The sequence below is a fragment of the Hemibagrus wyckioides genome, linkage group LG06 (assembly GCF_019097595.1).
Source record: "Hemibagrus wyckioides isolate EC202008001 linkage group LG06, SWU_Hwy_1.0, whole genome shotgun sequence".
Lineage (NCBI taxonomy): Eukaryota > Metazoa > Chordata > Actinopteri > Siluriformes > Bagridae > Hemibagrus > Hemibagrus wyckioides.
Genome location: NC_080715.1, coordinates 6,189,573 through 6,204,572, shown reverse-complemented (window position 1 = coordinate 6,204,572; position 15,000 = coordinate 6,189,573). Strand labels below are relative to the sequence as shown.

Here is a 15,000-nt window from a genome sequence, read left to right as displayed (position 1 = left end):
GAGTGATTTGATCTTTCATCCTTGTCTTGTTATCCTTTCTTCTCACTTTCTCTCTCCTCAGCAGAAATGTCCATCATGTCTAATACACAAAGGCGAGATTTTTGTTTTTTAATCAGCTAACCCTGCGTTTGGCTGTTGTATAAAACACACACGGCTACAGCAGGCTAGCTTTGAAAACAAAAATAGCAACATAGAAGCAAACTAGCTAGCTATCAATAGCTTCTGCGCCAGAGAAACAATTAGCATTTGTTGTTAGTTGAAATATGTTCATAATTCAGAGGAATGTTTAGTGTTTTAATGACACAAAGATCTCTGAGGCCAAGAATTGTAAAATTCATAAGGAAAACTTGAGACATTTACTCTGGTGGGTTTTTGTTCAGGTTGAAATGCTAACACATTCTCTGTAACACTGTGGATTTGAAACTTGCTAGCTTGAAAATTGCTATCAATTTCAAATCACATGAAGGCTTTTCTCAGTTTTGTGTGTGTGTGTGTGGCTGACCATTTTGCTCAATATATGCTGGTTGAAATGGCTTTACAAAAAGTAATGGTATGTCATTAGCAAGCTAATAGCCCCCTTTCCTCTGCTAAGTTACAGATTAGCTAGCGATGTAATGTTGGCTATTAGAAACAAAGTGAGATGGCAATTAGCACTTTTAGAAACAAAGTGAGACGCTGAACGGTTGCTAAGCGATGAATATGAAGCACCGGGATTGTTCGGTCTCTCAGCATGAGCGCCGCGCTCTCGCTAATCTCTCATTTAGCACAGATCAGATCTGACACTTGATCATTGTTTCTGTTAGCACACCGTAATCTAAATCACATCCAGCAACTCCTCCGCTCTCTCTCCTCGAACCCGAGCTCCGCTTCACTTCACCTCACTTTCAGCGCTCTACCTTGCTGTGTTCTATTCAAATTCACACAAAGTCCCACATGTAATGGTGTCATATGTCAGCTAAGCAGTTTTCTTTCTCTGTCTTTCAGCAGTGAGGTGAAATCTCTTCCCATCCCCCGGTTCTGATGGCAGACGGTCGGCAGCCCGAGGACAGCGCCTCACAGTGGGCATTGCCTGGAACCCAGGACTCCTCCAGTCCTGTTGGAGAGAATGGTTTTCCCTACAGGACATGCCAGCCTGGTGCTGCACACGCCGCCACCGCTGCCTCCTACGCCAAAGAGAACGGCTTTAATGGTGACCTGCCCTCGGGCCATGAAGTTACTGCAGGTAGGAACCCGAACCTGAGATCGTGTGCTGGAACTCATCCAAATGCTAGAAAAGGGTTCTTTAAGGGTTCGGTGGATGGGTTCTTCAAAGGGTTCCACATCCAATAAAGTCAAAAGTTTTAGGGTGCCAAAACTTTTTTATTCTAAGAGAAAACTTGTCTAATGCAGGTACGGAGCAATCATTACTGTCGCTTGTGGGCATGTTTGTTCGTTCGTTCGTTCGTTCGTTCGTTCGTTCGTTCGTTCTTTCTTTCTTTCTTTCTTTCTTTCTTTCTTTCTTTCTTTCTTTCTTCTCTTCTCTTCTCTTCTCTTCTCTTCTCTTCTCTTCTCTTCTCTTCTCTTCTCTTCTCTTACTAAAGTGTATTATAGAGCCCTGTTGCTGTTCTCTATCTGGAGCAGAAGATACAGTGCTCTCACTTAGCATAAATCTGGAAAAAAGCGAGTGATTGCAGGGATATGGAACAAAAAGCTGAGCTGACTGCAGGGGATTGGGTGCCATGGCAACTCTCAGAAGCGAGTACTAGCTCCAGGAGCTCGAGTTGGAGAAAAAATACACACATGAAAATATGTAGGAAATTTCCGGGCTTGTCTCTGGATGTAAGAACAGAAGAGGAAACAGTGGCCTTATTTAGCACCTTAATGATGAAGTGTGAATCTACTGGGATCAGAGTGTTATACACTATACTGCCTCTACCACATGCACACACATGCCCACTTTATTAGGAACACCTGTTTTCCTATGCAGTGCATCTGTATGATTTTATGCATTGAGATGCTGCCATCCGATCAACTGCATGAATGAGCATGTGTACAGGTGTTCCTAATAAATTGGCCAGAGCGTGTATACATTACACACATAAACACTATACACACATGCATGCATTACTGTCTCTCTCTCTCTCTCTCTCTCTCTCTCACACACACACACACACACACACACACACAGAGGCCACGCCCTTTTTTTCAGTTCTTTTGTTAAACTTTTTTTCATTTGTTTCCTCATTTTCTGGTTATGCCACAGTCTTTCTTTCTTTCTTTCTTTCTTACTCTCTCTCTCTCTTGTGGCTGTTGTTGCTATAAAGCCGTGTGTCAGTGTGGCAGTTTGTTTTGGTGATGTTCTGCTGATAGGGAGCAACTGTTAACATTCAATGTCGTGACTTGAGGAGGAGTACGGAGTGGGTGATGTGGAAAAAAGCGAAAACAGAAAGAGGGAGGGGAAATAATAAAGGGGAGAGTGAGGAGAGAAAAGAAACTAAAGAGAAAGATGCGAGGAGGAGGAGAAAAAGGTTAAAGACTCTTGGGCACCAGTGAGAGGAATATGAGGATGTGGGAGGCAAGGTGTGATCTTCACAAGCCCTTTTGGACTGTGTGTGTGTGTGTGTGTGTGTGTGTGTGACTTTCTGAACTCCATGATACTTTTCACATACTGTTAACAGTGTGTACCCGTCCTTTCATCTGTCCATCCTCATCACTCAGTCTTCCTGATGCATTTTATCCCCTTTTTCCTGAGAGTCTCTCCCACCTTCTCTGTTTCTTCTGCTTTTCTCTGTTCTTTTTCCTCCATCTTACTTTTCTTTCAACCAATAACCTGGTCCCCTGTTTCCATAGCATCTTGTATACTTTCAGAAGTCTTTCTCAGCAGTAAATAAAATAAATAAATATATAAATAAACAGAATTAGTTTTCTAATAAGAAAAGCAAGGTTAATCACTGGAACTGACAGATTCCAGATAAAAAGGGCCACACCTTTTTTTTTTTACTGGAACTGCCGTTACACTGGCCACACCTCTTTCATTGGAACTGCAGATATGTCAGCCATGCCGCTTTCTTTTTGATTAAAATAAATAAGCTATGCCATCTTTACTGGAATGCCAGGTACACAGGCCACACCTCCACATGGACTGACAGCTGCATAAGCCATGCCTACTTTAATGGAATAAACGTTTACACAGGCCACACCTCCTTTACTGGAATAAACGTGTACACAGGCCATATCTACTTCAATTGAGCTGACAGATCTATAAATTACTCCTTCTGTACTGAAAATACCAGGTACACAGGACACACCTCCTTCATCTGACGGACAAATATATAAGCCACACCTCCTTTACTGGAATAACCAGGTATACAGGCCACACCCCCTTTACTTTAACTAACCCGATATATAAGGCATGCCTTCTTTACAAGAATTGACAGGTACACAGGACACCCCTCCTTTATATGACTGACAAATATATAAGCCACACCTCCTTTACTGGAATTAAGATGTACATCTTGAGAGTGCTGGGGCTTGAACCTTGATTTTCTGCTCAACAGCCCAGTAGAGCTATAAGCCATGCCTTTTTAACTGAAATGCATAAGTACACAGGACACACCTCCTTCTGTTGGACTGACAGATATATAAGCCACTCCTCCTTCACTGGAATTAACAGGTACACACCTCCTTCACAGTATGATTGATTTGCAATGGTCAATCTTCACGCCCCTACTTTCCTGACTTAATTATTAATCATATCACATCTCTGTACCAGCGGAGCGTTTCCTGTACCTGTGCGGCTCGGCATCAATCACGAGCCTGTCACCGAAATCATGAAACCGTTCGACCCGTTCTCACAAACATGCAAAATTAATGACTGTACCTTGCTTTGCTTGTTTAATTTAGTCATCATGAGTTTCTGTGGCCTGAGGGAAGCTTCCTGCCTCTGTTGTACCTGGTGTACCTTTCCCGCTGGAGCCTTAGCCTTCCTGCATCGTTGTCAGTAAAGACCTTTAACTGTAGCACAAAGCTACAGAGATTAGTGGAGCTTTGTGTGAGCATGAGTGTGTTTTACAGAGCTGGGAGCTTTACCGTTATACACTTTCCAAACACCACAGAGACTTTTAAAGCAACGCTGACTTGCCGGTGTAGCTTTATGATATTTAAAGAGAGAGAGAGAGGAATCGATTTAAAAAGAAACAAGGTGGAGAAGTAAACATGCTGCTTTTCTTAGCTTTTCCACTTTGTAAAACTGTGTTCCTCGCCTCAGGGCGTCTCTACGCCTTTAAATTTGTGAGGTCATGCTCTAGAGTGACCAACCTTTAAAATCTTAAGAATATCACAGCAGGTATAAGCAGGTTACATGTCCTGGGGAAGCCATGTTTGTTGAAATGGTCCTAGATCCTAGTTAAAAAAATTGCATTACATTCTGAGAATAATTGATATAATGTGCTCCACTTCTTAAAAAGCTCCAGCATGGTTTCCAAGGCAAAGCTCAATAGATAAAAATATCTACAATGGCATGCCAGTAATCCTGTTCCATAATTTTACACTGTGAATCACAGTAAGGATTTCAAAACCAACCCAGTTAGCACCAGAGATAGCTACGGATGTCCAGGCTAGTCTGATCCCCATTAAAACGAGTTATAAAAGGATATTCCTGAATGTATGGTTTGTCATAGGGATATAGGGAATCTGTTGCCAGGTCCATGGTTATTCTTCCTAACCACTGCATCTTGGAAACAACCTACAAGACCCAGCACTATTTGGTCTTTACACTTGCCTATTTTTTTCTGCTTCCTTTGCATGAGACTGTTCACTTGCTTTCTGATATATCCCACCCCTTGTCAGGTGCCATTGTAACAAGATAATCAATGTTAATCACTTCTGATCAGTGTTGCTACATAAAACCTATAACCTATACATACACAATTTTGACACCATCAGCTTGATTATTCTACACAGGTTAGCATTTCCTGTTTTGGATGCCATGACAGAACTTTACTGTCCAGATCGGCAAGCCTTGTCGCATGACCAATCACATGACACATATTTCCTTACTTTATATCATTCATCATGTGGCAAGGTTTGTAGACGTTTTTTTTGTTCTCCAGAGCTTTGATTAGAATTTTGTGTTCACAAAAACAACCCTAACTTTCAGAAGATGATCGTGAAATCGTGTTCTTGCGTTTCCACAGGCTTCAAGCATCCACTAGATGCCTCTAATGGCCAAAAAATATATGCCTACAATTGTCCCTGATGTAATATTTTCATTTACATTTCTGGCATGCGCCCTTATCCAGAGTGACTTACATTTTATCTCATTTTTATTTTAGTAATTGAGGGTTAAGGGCCTTGCTCTAGGGCCCGGCAGTGGCAGCTTGGTGAACTCACAACCTTCTGATCAGTAGGCCAACATCTTAGCCATATGTAAGATTACAATCTACAAAGATATTTAGTGCTAGCTTCACCTGGATGTTGCACTGACCGAGGATTAAGCCTATGACATACACCGATCAGCCATAACATTATGACCACCTGCTTAATATTGTGTTGGTTCCCCTTTTGCTGCCAAAACAGCCCTGACCCATCAAGGGATGGACTCCACTAGATCCCTGAAGGTGTTCTGTGGTATCTGGCACCAAGATGTTAGCAGCAGATCCTTTAAGTCCTCTAAGTTGCAAGGTGGGGCTTCCATGGGCCCTTGCAAGTCCTTGCAAGTTACATGACTTAAATGATACTTTTGATAGATACTGATCACTGCAGACCGGGAACACCCCACAAGAGCTGCAGTTTTGGAGATGCTCTGATCCAGTGGTCTAGCCATCACAATTTGTCCTTTGTCAAACTCGCTCAAATCCTTACACTTGTCCATTTTTCCTGCTTCTAACATCAACTTTGAGGACAAAATGTTGACTTGCTGCCTAATATATCCCACCCACTAACAGGTGCCATGATGAGGAGATCATCAGTCTTATTCACTTCACCCGTTTCTGGTCATAATGTTATGCCTGTATATTGTAAATAAGTTGTATGCTGTCTGAAAAAAAGGTACAGACCTACATTTTCTTGTTGAAGAATACACCTTGAAGAAACAAAAGGTCTGATAGTACCACCTAATTGTGTATCTTTAACAAGGTATTTTTTCATTAAGTAAGAAAAATAGGTCTCTATTGGGTTGAACGGGCGGAGCTTAATACTCACAGAGCCCGCCCTCGTTTCGAACCATGTACAAAAAACCTCGGCCCCGAAAACTTACACTGGTGATGCAGCTAGAACCCTGAACATTTCTTTCTCATAATATACAATAAACATGTAAAATTCTCCTCATAACCATTCAAGAGGGTGTAAAGGGGCATCGGGGGCGTGTCTATAAAATGATTGACTACAGGCCATTATAAATACACTGCTGAAATCTTGGTGATTGATAATATCTTGATTCTAGTGCAATTGATTTAGTGTTTCTTATTAGAAGAAATCCAATCTAAGATTAGGTTAAGGCTATTTCTAAAAAATCATTGTTTTTCAAGTCAAAGGCAGATCATTTTGCCTCATTCTATAAAATTAATGCTTAAAATAATCTGCTTATAGATCAAGGGCTTGTTTTAAGCTTAAAAATATTCAATTATGTCTGGAAATAGTGCTAATAATCTTAGATTTATTTATTTTTTTAAATCATCTGCACAACACTTGTGTGAAAATGGATTGAGATATTTAAAAAAAAAAAAATTCTACATAATTTTATCCAGGTAAATAAATCTAACTATAAGCTTTTAAAGGTATAGCAACGTTTCCAGGTGAACGACAAGGGCAACAAGGAAAGGTGCAGTCTAGTACTGTATTTTTCGGGGAGTAGATGCCCTGTGCACCTTGTACATTCGATAAATATAAATAATTAAGTTCCTGGTTCAGAGAGAGAGAGAGAGAGACAGAGAGAGAGATTGCAGAGCCTGCAGTAACTGTTGATTTGAATTGCAGTGATTATATCGAAACCCCTCTCGTCTTTAAGCAGCCGCCTGATTGACCTTCGGCATCCCGCTGTTCAAATTTATGACCGTCCAAGGAGCCGTGATTCTCTCCCGACATTCAAAAGCCATCTCAAAGACTTTGTCAGTCCATGATGTCATCCTGCGGAAGTAGAGGCGATTTGCGTGTACAGAAAATACAAGCGAAACGCTCGTGTAGAGGTCGTTATGACAGAGGGTGTGTTTTTCGGTACGACACGGAGAGAATATAAGCCTGTAATAAAGTTAATGATAGAGGATGTTTCACAGGCTGCACACGCCATGAGTCAGGAACACACACACCCACACACACTCTGTCGGCCAAGGCATGCTCAGAGCGAGAGCTCGTCCCGGGCCTAGGCGGCACGTTGCCGTGGCAACAGCTCCGCTCCTGTGCGCCGGGTAGTAGCCGTATCCCCCCACCTTGTTGGTTTTTTTTTGGCTTCTTCAGACCTCGTACATGCACCGCCGTGCCTCGGTAGCTTCTCTTCTGGGTAAGTCAGGCTTTCCTGTGTGATGGTATTTTGTCTTTTCTCTGGTGTTTATAACGTACAGATGGCACTCTAGGTGCCTTTATTTCTAATCATGAGAGCATGAGTGAAGTGAGTGCTTTTGTTAATGGTGATGTATTAGGCATGGATAATGCGCCAGAACTTTTCATGTGGACTGCTTGTGAACCTCTAGACAAGAACATGATGGAGTGATGTAATGCTTCTATGCTGATGACGAGGCTTCTTTTGTTTTGTCTTATATATATATATATATATATATATATATATATACATATATATATATATATATATATAAAAAGCTATTACAGAAAAGCGACTGGGATTATTTAACTGTGTGTGTGTGTGTTAATAATACTAGACTTGAGCCATAAAGAAAGTGACCACATGCATATTGTGTGTGTGTGAGTGAGTGAGTGAGTGAGAGAAAGAGAGAGAGAGAATGAAGTCTATCTGATTAATATTCTGAACGTATCTCAGCCAGACGGGACCGTTTTGCTCGGAGGGGGGACGAAAGGGAGGGGGTTGTACTAGGACACGTCTGGACCGATGCAGCCGTCTGTCTGCCAGACACAAATTGGACAAAATGGTGAACAAAGAAACAATGATTTGGAAAGACAGAAAGAACAAACCGGATATAAGATCTAGACTAGTCAGGGAAATTTTCATGTATAAATTGCACTAGAGGGAAAAAAGTGCTGTGTTTGTAAAGCAACAGAGCCTGTGATGAGCTGTCACATGTACCCAGACGTCTGTGGGCAGAAGATGATAGCTACGATTGTGTAGGACGGGCTTCGTCCACCCACGTCTTAACCTCGCTTAGAATATCACGTCTGCTCACGTTATTAAAAATAATAAAGCCGAAAACAGGAAGGGTACATATTTCCTTTTTATGGAAATATATTCAAATCTATTCCATCAAGAAGATTTCTAGAATGTTCTTCATGCAATTTCTTTGTAGATGAATGCCATAATGTTTTCTTTGAAATTAAAAATTTTTTAGATTTTTTAATTATCCAGTGATGGATCCATGCCCCAGCAACCCCTACATTTACATTAGCAAGCTGGACGTTCCTGTGAGCTAGCATGTGGGCGTGGCCTGTCTAGCATTTTTCACTTTCTATAAGAAACAGTAGCACCTATATATACGTTGTAAGGCTGTCTAATTAATGACAAAAACAAGACAAAAAAACCCACAATATCAGTAGTCAGTGTGAAAATTGGTTTATTTTATTTGATTGGATCTTTGTTGGCAGAAGGCTCCAGGTGCCCTCGGACCCTTTGTTGCATAAAAGGTACAGAAAATTGATGGAAAGATGTATTTAATTAAATTTGATTTAATGTGTAATTTTTTGTCATTTTATTAAAAAATAAGATATATATAAATTGATAAAAATAGAGAAAACAAATACATGTATATTAGTTAAATAAAATTAAATAAATTACTGAAATAAAATGATTTCATTATTTTATAAAAAATATTTGGCTTTTTTTCCAGCCATTATTGTGTAAAATTAATTGAAAAATTAAACAAATAAAAATATAAATTCATTATGTTTGATAAATGTGTTCAGTGGCATAAAGAATCCTGATATAGATACTATATCATCATATCACTCAGCCCTAAGACCCAGGATGGTGAGCCAGTGGAAAAAGAAATCTCTCTCTCTCTCTCTCTCTCTCGCTTTCTCTCTACCTCCCCCTTTCTTCTCTCATCCCTTCTTTATAACCCACCTCTGTGTCTCTTTATCCCCATATTCTTTATATTCCACCTTTGTCTCTGCCTTTCCTCTTCTATATCTCTCCTACTTCCCTCTTTCCTTCTCTCTCTCTTTCTCTCTCTCGCTCTTTCCTCCTTTCTCATCCCTTCTTTATAACCCACCTCTGTGTCTCTTTATCCCCATATTCTTTATATTCCACCTCTGTCTCCTGCCTTTCCTCTTCTATATCTCTCCCTGCCCCCCCCCTCTCTCTCAGTTCATCTCTGATCCCTCCTCCCCTTCCGCCTGCAGTAATGAGGCATGTGGGCGAGAGGACATGCAATTACAGCATGCAGTTTTCTCTTTGGTGTTGTATTCAGGAATGGCTCACTCTCTCTCTCTCTTCATTCTCTGTGCCATTTATCATCACAGTTCCCGTTAAAAACCAAATGCCACCCAGATCCCCGACCTGGCCTGAGCTCTGGTGGGGTGACTCCAGTTTGCGTGAAGCTAACTAAGCTTTCCCTGACTGGTGTAAGAGGTGTAAGAATCATGTAGAGATGGTTTTTACAGCCTGGTTCTGGTGAGAGTAGAGCTTTAAAATATCTGATTAATGAAAGATGAAAGGTACAGTAACAACGTCCACTCTTTTTTAAAGGCCGTGGTTAAGTAGAGGTCTTGTTTGTGTATGTGTACCGCGTAGGTGGTTTCAGCTGTTTTGATTTGCTTACATGTGTTTTGTGTGTGTGTGTGTGTGTGTGTGTGTGATTAGATGTGGGTGGAAGACGCTATGCCTAAAGAGCACAAAAGCACTTTCTATAGCATAGAGAATGTGGGAGGATAAAGTGGCACTTAACCAGCATTATTTTTAACCAGAAGAAGACTTTACCACATTAACATACTCAGCACCTAGCTGTATGCTAGTGAGTCAGTGCTAATTCTTACAACCCCAAGGCTGATTTATTGTGTGAGTTTTTTGCGTAAGTCTTTCTTTATCAGTCTATGATATGTCCATGACGTTAGGTAAGAGACCTTTTTTTTTTTTTTTTTTTTAACCCCAAACTGGGGCAGTCTTTATGTTGCATTTACAATTGTTGCCCCAAAAACCTTCTGATAATGTGTTGTATTGTGACTGTAGTGCAGCTCCAAAGCACAGGCTTATATTAATGTGCTTGTTTTAATACATTATAGGTTCTACACTAACAGATCTAGCCCACAGGTTGATTCTTGCTTCCACCATGTCCATCCATCATGTCCGTCTACCATGTCCGTCTATGTTCTCCCTGTGCTCTGTGGACTCCAGTTTCCTTCTCCAGTCCATATGTTGGTTCTAAATTGTCCACAGTGTGTGACTGGGTGTGTGATTGTGTCCTGTGGTGGATTGGAACCCTGTCCAGAATGTTCCCCCTCCCTATGCCAGGATAGGTTCCCTGTGATCATGTGTAGGATAAGCACTACAGAAAATGTAAGGAGTCTCCAGTGTCAGTGCTTTGTAGCAAGGATAAACCTGTAGATTTAACAATTCTCATCATTTTCAGGACGGTGAACGTATCCCAGTAACAAGCTGTCGTTATTTCTGTATATCTTGTTTAATAGACTTTCCCAACACTAAATGTTTAATCCATTATCAAATTAAAATAATTATAATTGTGGTAAATTGCTGAAGTATTAAAAGGAACAAACTACTTCAGTGCTTTTCCGTTCTGTATTAATAAGATGTCTGAAGTCATTTCCATGAAAACATCGCCAACATTGTAATTAGCAACAAATTCAGAGCTTTGGTCATTTTCTTTAAGCCTCGGGCTCGAATTATTTTTATGTAAATTGATTAAATGCCCATCGTTGACATGTTTTAGTCTATTCAGACCAGTCAGTCTGTTAGCTCTGTACATGTCTGCTCTTAAATTCCAAGCTTTCTGAGCTCCTGTGTCACTGTTGCCATGACGATCCCTTCCGGGTTCTCTTGTTCCTTTTGGGTTTTTTTTACTTTATTTATTATTAACATTCACTTCATTTTGCAGAACATTCAAAGGTCTGAATGAAGGTCTGACATTATGTTGGCATTTACAGCCTCCTCCAAAAGTACTGGAACAACAAGGACTTTTCCTTTCTTTTTTCTTTTCTTTTCTTTTTTTTTTAAAAAAAAAACTATACAGTGAAGACATTTTTGGGTTTGAGTTTAAAAGAAAATAGATTTACAATCTAGATGTGTTAACGTTTGTTTAAACCTAAAGATATTCCATCTGATAAAAAATATTGGAACAGGACTGACAGCTCTGAATATCTATTCATTTCAGTATATTCATTAGCAATATTCTATTACCATCTTATTTTCTTTCTTTTACATACGGATTAATAAATGAATGAATTATGAACTTCAAAAATACTTCACCAGTTTAACAAGAAAAAAATCATACTGGGTTACAGCAAGATTTCTATGGATTAATAATTAAGATCTCTGAGCAAACAAGTGTAGAAGAGCATCCAGTTATTAGAAAACAAATGCTCCAATGCCATGATCCAGAGAACGTTTAATTCTAATACATGACAGGTTTGCAAATCATTATATTGTATATGGAGCAGCCACTGAGCCATCCTGATGATGATGATGGTGAGGATGAGGAGGAGGATTATGATGATGATGATGGTGATGAAGAGGAAGAGGAGGATGAGAAGGATGATAATGATGTTGGTGATGATGATGATAAGAATGAAGATGAGGATGATGGTGAGGATGATGGGGGATGACTGTGATAATGATGATGGTAATGGTGAGGATGATGATGATGATGATGATGTGGAGGATGATGAGAATGGTGATGATGAGGATGATGATGATGGTGAGGATGATGATGAGAATGATGATGATGGTGGTGATGATGGTGGTGAGGATGATGAGAATGATGATGATGGTGGTGATGATGATGGTGGTGAGGATGATGATGATTATGAGGATGAGGATGATGATGGTGAGGATGATGAGGATGGTGGTGATGATGAAGATGATGATGATGCTATGGAGGATGATGAGAATGGTGATGATGATGGTGAGGATGATGAGAATGGTGATGATGATGACGATGGTGAGGATGATGATGGTGATGATGATGTGGAGGATGATGATGATGATGATGATGATGATGAGGATGGTGATGATGATGACGATGGTGAGGATGATGATGATGATGATGGTGATGATGATGTGGAGGATGATGATGATGATTATGATGATGAGGATGGTGATGATGATGACGATGGTGAGGATGATGATGATGATGGTGATGATGATGTGGAGGATGATGATGATGATTATGATGATGAGGATGGTGATGATGATGACGATGGTGAGGATGGTGATGATGATGGTGATGATGATGTGGAGGATGATGATGATGATTATGATGATGAGGATGGTGATGATGATGATGACGATGGTGAGGATGATGATGATGATGGTGATAATGATGATGTGGAGGATGATGATGATGATGATTATGATGATGAGGATGGTGATGATGATGACGATGGTGAGGATGATGATGATGGTGATAATGATGATGTGGAGGATGATGATGATGATTATGATGATGAGGATGGTGATGATGATGACGATGGTGAGGATGATGATGATGATGGTGATGATGATGACGATGGTGAGGATGATGATGATGATGGTGATAATGATGATGTGGAGGATGATGATGATGATTATGATGATGAGGATGGTGATGATGATGATGACGATGGTGAGGATGATGATGATGGTGATAATGATGATGTGGAGGATGATGATGATGATTATGATGATGAGGATGGTGATGATGATGACGATGGTGAGGATGATGATGATGATGGTGATGATGATGACGATGGTGAGGATGATGATGATGATGGTGATGATGTGGAGGATGATGATGATGATTATGATGATGAGGATGGTGATGATGATGATGACGATGGTGAGGATGATGATGATGGTGATAATGATGATGTGGAGGATGATGATGATGATTATGATGATGAGGATGGTGATGATGATGACGATGGTGAGGATGGTGATGATGATGGTGATGATGATGTGGAGGATGATGATGATGATTATGATGATGAGGATGGTGATGATGATGACGATGGTGAGGATGATGATGATGATGGTGATAATGATGATGTGGAGGATGATGATGATGATTATGATGATGAGGATGGTGATGATGATGACGATGGTGAGGATGATGATGATGGTGATAATGATGATGTGGAGGATGATGATGATGATTATGATGATGAGGATGGTGATGATGATGACGATGGTGAGGATGATGATGGTGATAATGATGATGTGGAGGATGATTATGATGATGAGGATGGTGATGATGATGATTATGATGATGAGGATGGTGATGATGATGACGATGGTGAGGATGATGATGATGATGATGGTGATGATGATGTGGAGGATGATGATGATGATTATGATGATGAGGATGGTGATGATGATGACGATGGTGAGGATGATGATGATGATGGTGATAATGATGATGTGGAGGATGATGATGATGATTATGTTGTGGAGGATGATGAGAATGGTGATGATGATGATGAGGATGATGAGAATGGTGATGATGATGATGAGGATGATGGTGAGGATGATGAGGATGATGATGTGGAGGAAGATGGTGAGAATGATGATGTGGAGGAAGATGGTGAGAATGATGATGTGGAGGAAGATGGTGAGAATGATGATGTGGAGGATGATGGTGAGGATAATGATGAGGATGATGATGATGGTGGTGATGATGATGATGATGATGATGGGTGTGTTTTACAGAGCAAGTGTCTGCGCGCATCGTGCAGGAGGTTACGGCCGAGGCGGTCGCGGTTCTGAAGGGAGAGCAGGAGCTCCATCCGGGCACAGCTGTCCGACTCTCCTCAGGTAGGACACACCTCTATGATTCATACTGGAAATAATACAGATACTGGGAACCATGCAGCTTTGATAATCTGGGTTCTGTTTCCATCTGAATGCGCTTGAAATAGAAAAGATCTGTTCTGTAGATTGTGCTGTTCCTGTGGATGATTAGGTGTGTGCTGCCATGCTGTGTGGTAGAGCTTCTTTATACTTCAGATAGGTTACATTTGTTTATATTCTTTTGTTATGTAAATAGCATGAGTAATACTGGTTATAATGGATCTGAATGCATTTGGGTATATTAATCACCAGAAATAAACAGACCCTTACTGTAAAAAGTACACAAGTATTTAAAATGCCTTCATGTGGATTATTTTGCACTTTTACACAAATGTTGAAATGTGAAAAAGGTTGACCTGAAACCTGAAAATAAACTCACAGTGACTGACCACTCATTTTAATTCAGATTAATAAGACAGTCCCTATTGGAACTTTTCTTTCTCAATTTTTTGAAATGGCCGCAGAATTCTTGCAGATTTTGCCCGAGACATGTCGTTTGACATCACATTCAGCCGAAAGCTTTCTTTAAATTATGTGCATTGAACATGAGTACAGCTGTCATGCATCACTTCAACTTCCAAAACCCTCTAAAACTCTGCAGCAAAGCATTTTCCCCTGCAACAATCACAAAACAGCTCCACGAAATCCTCTAGGGACTCCTAAGCTTTAAATTTTGGGTTTTTTCACTCTGCTGCATTTTGCCTAAAGAGCAAACTTAGTGATTTACAGTCAGCTTCCTGACACAAACACGCTTGTCCATTTAACACCAACTAGAGAAAGAACTCTGTATGTGAAGTTTATAAATGTAAATCTATAGAGGTTTTCAAATATCTTTCCTACTA

General features: G+C 40.3%; 1 protein-coding gene across 16 annotated transcripts in view; it reads left to right on the top strand.

The window, feature by feature from the left end:
- map2 (microtubule-associated protein 2) overlaps positions 1 to 15,000 on the top strand; it is a 153,944-nt gene that overhangs the window by 96,330 nt on the left and 42,614 nt on the right. For 14 of the 16 annotated variants that reach the window (XM_058392083.1, XM_058392084.1, XM_058392080.1 and 11 more), the window contains exons 4-5: positions 985 to 1,222; positions 14,018 to 14,122. In XM_058392083.1, coding sequence (XP_058248066.1) covers positions 1,021 to 1,222; positions 14,018 to 14,122 — 307 coding nt within the window. In that variant the 5' untranslated portion in view covers positions 985 to 1,020. Of the gene's footprint in view, positions 1 to 984; positions 1,223 to 7,286; positions 7,475 to 14,017; positions 14,123 to 15,000 lie in introns of those variants that run through there. The other 2 variants (XM_058392072.1, XM_058392077.1) reach the window with 2 other exon arrangements.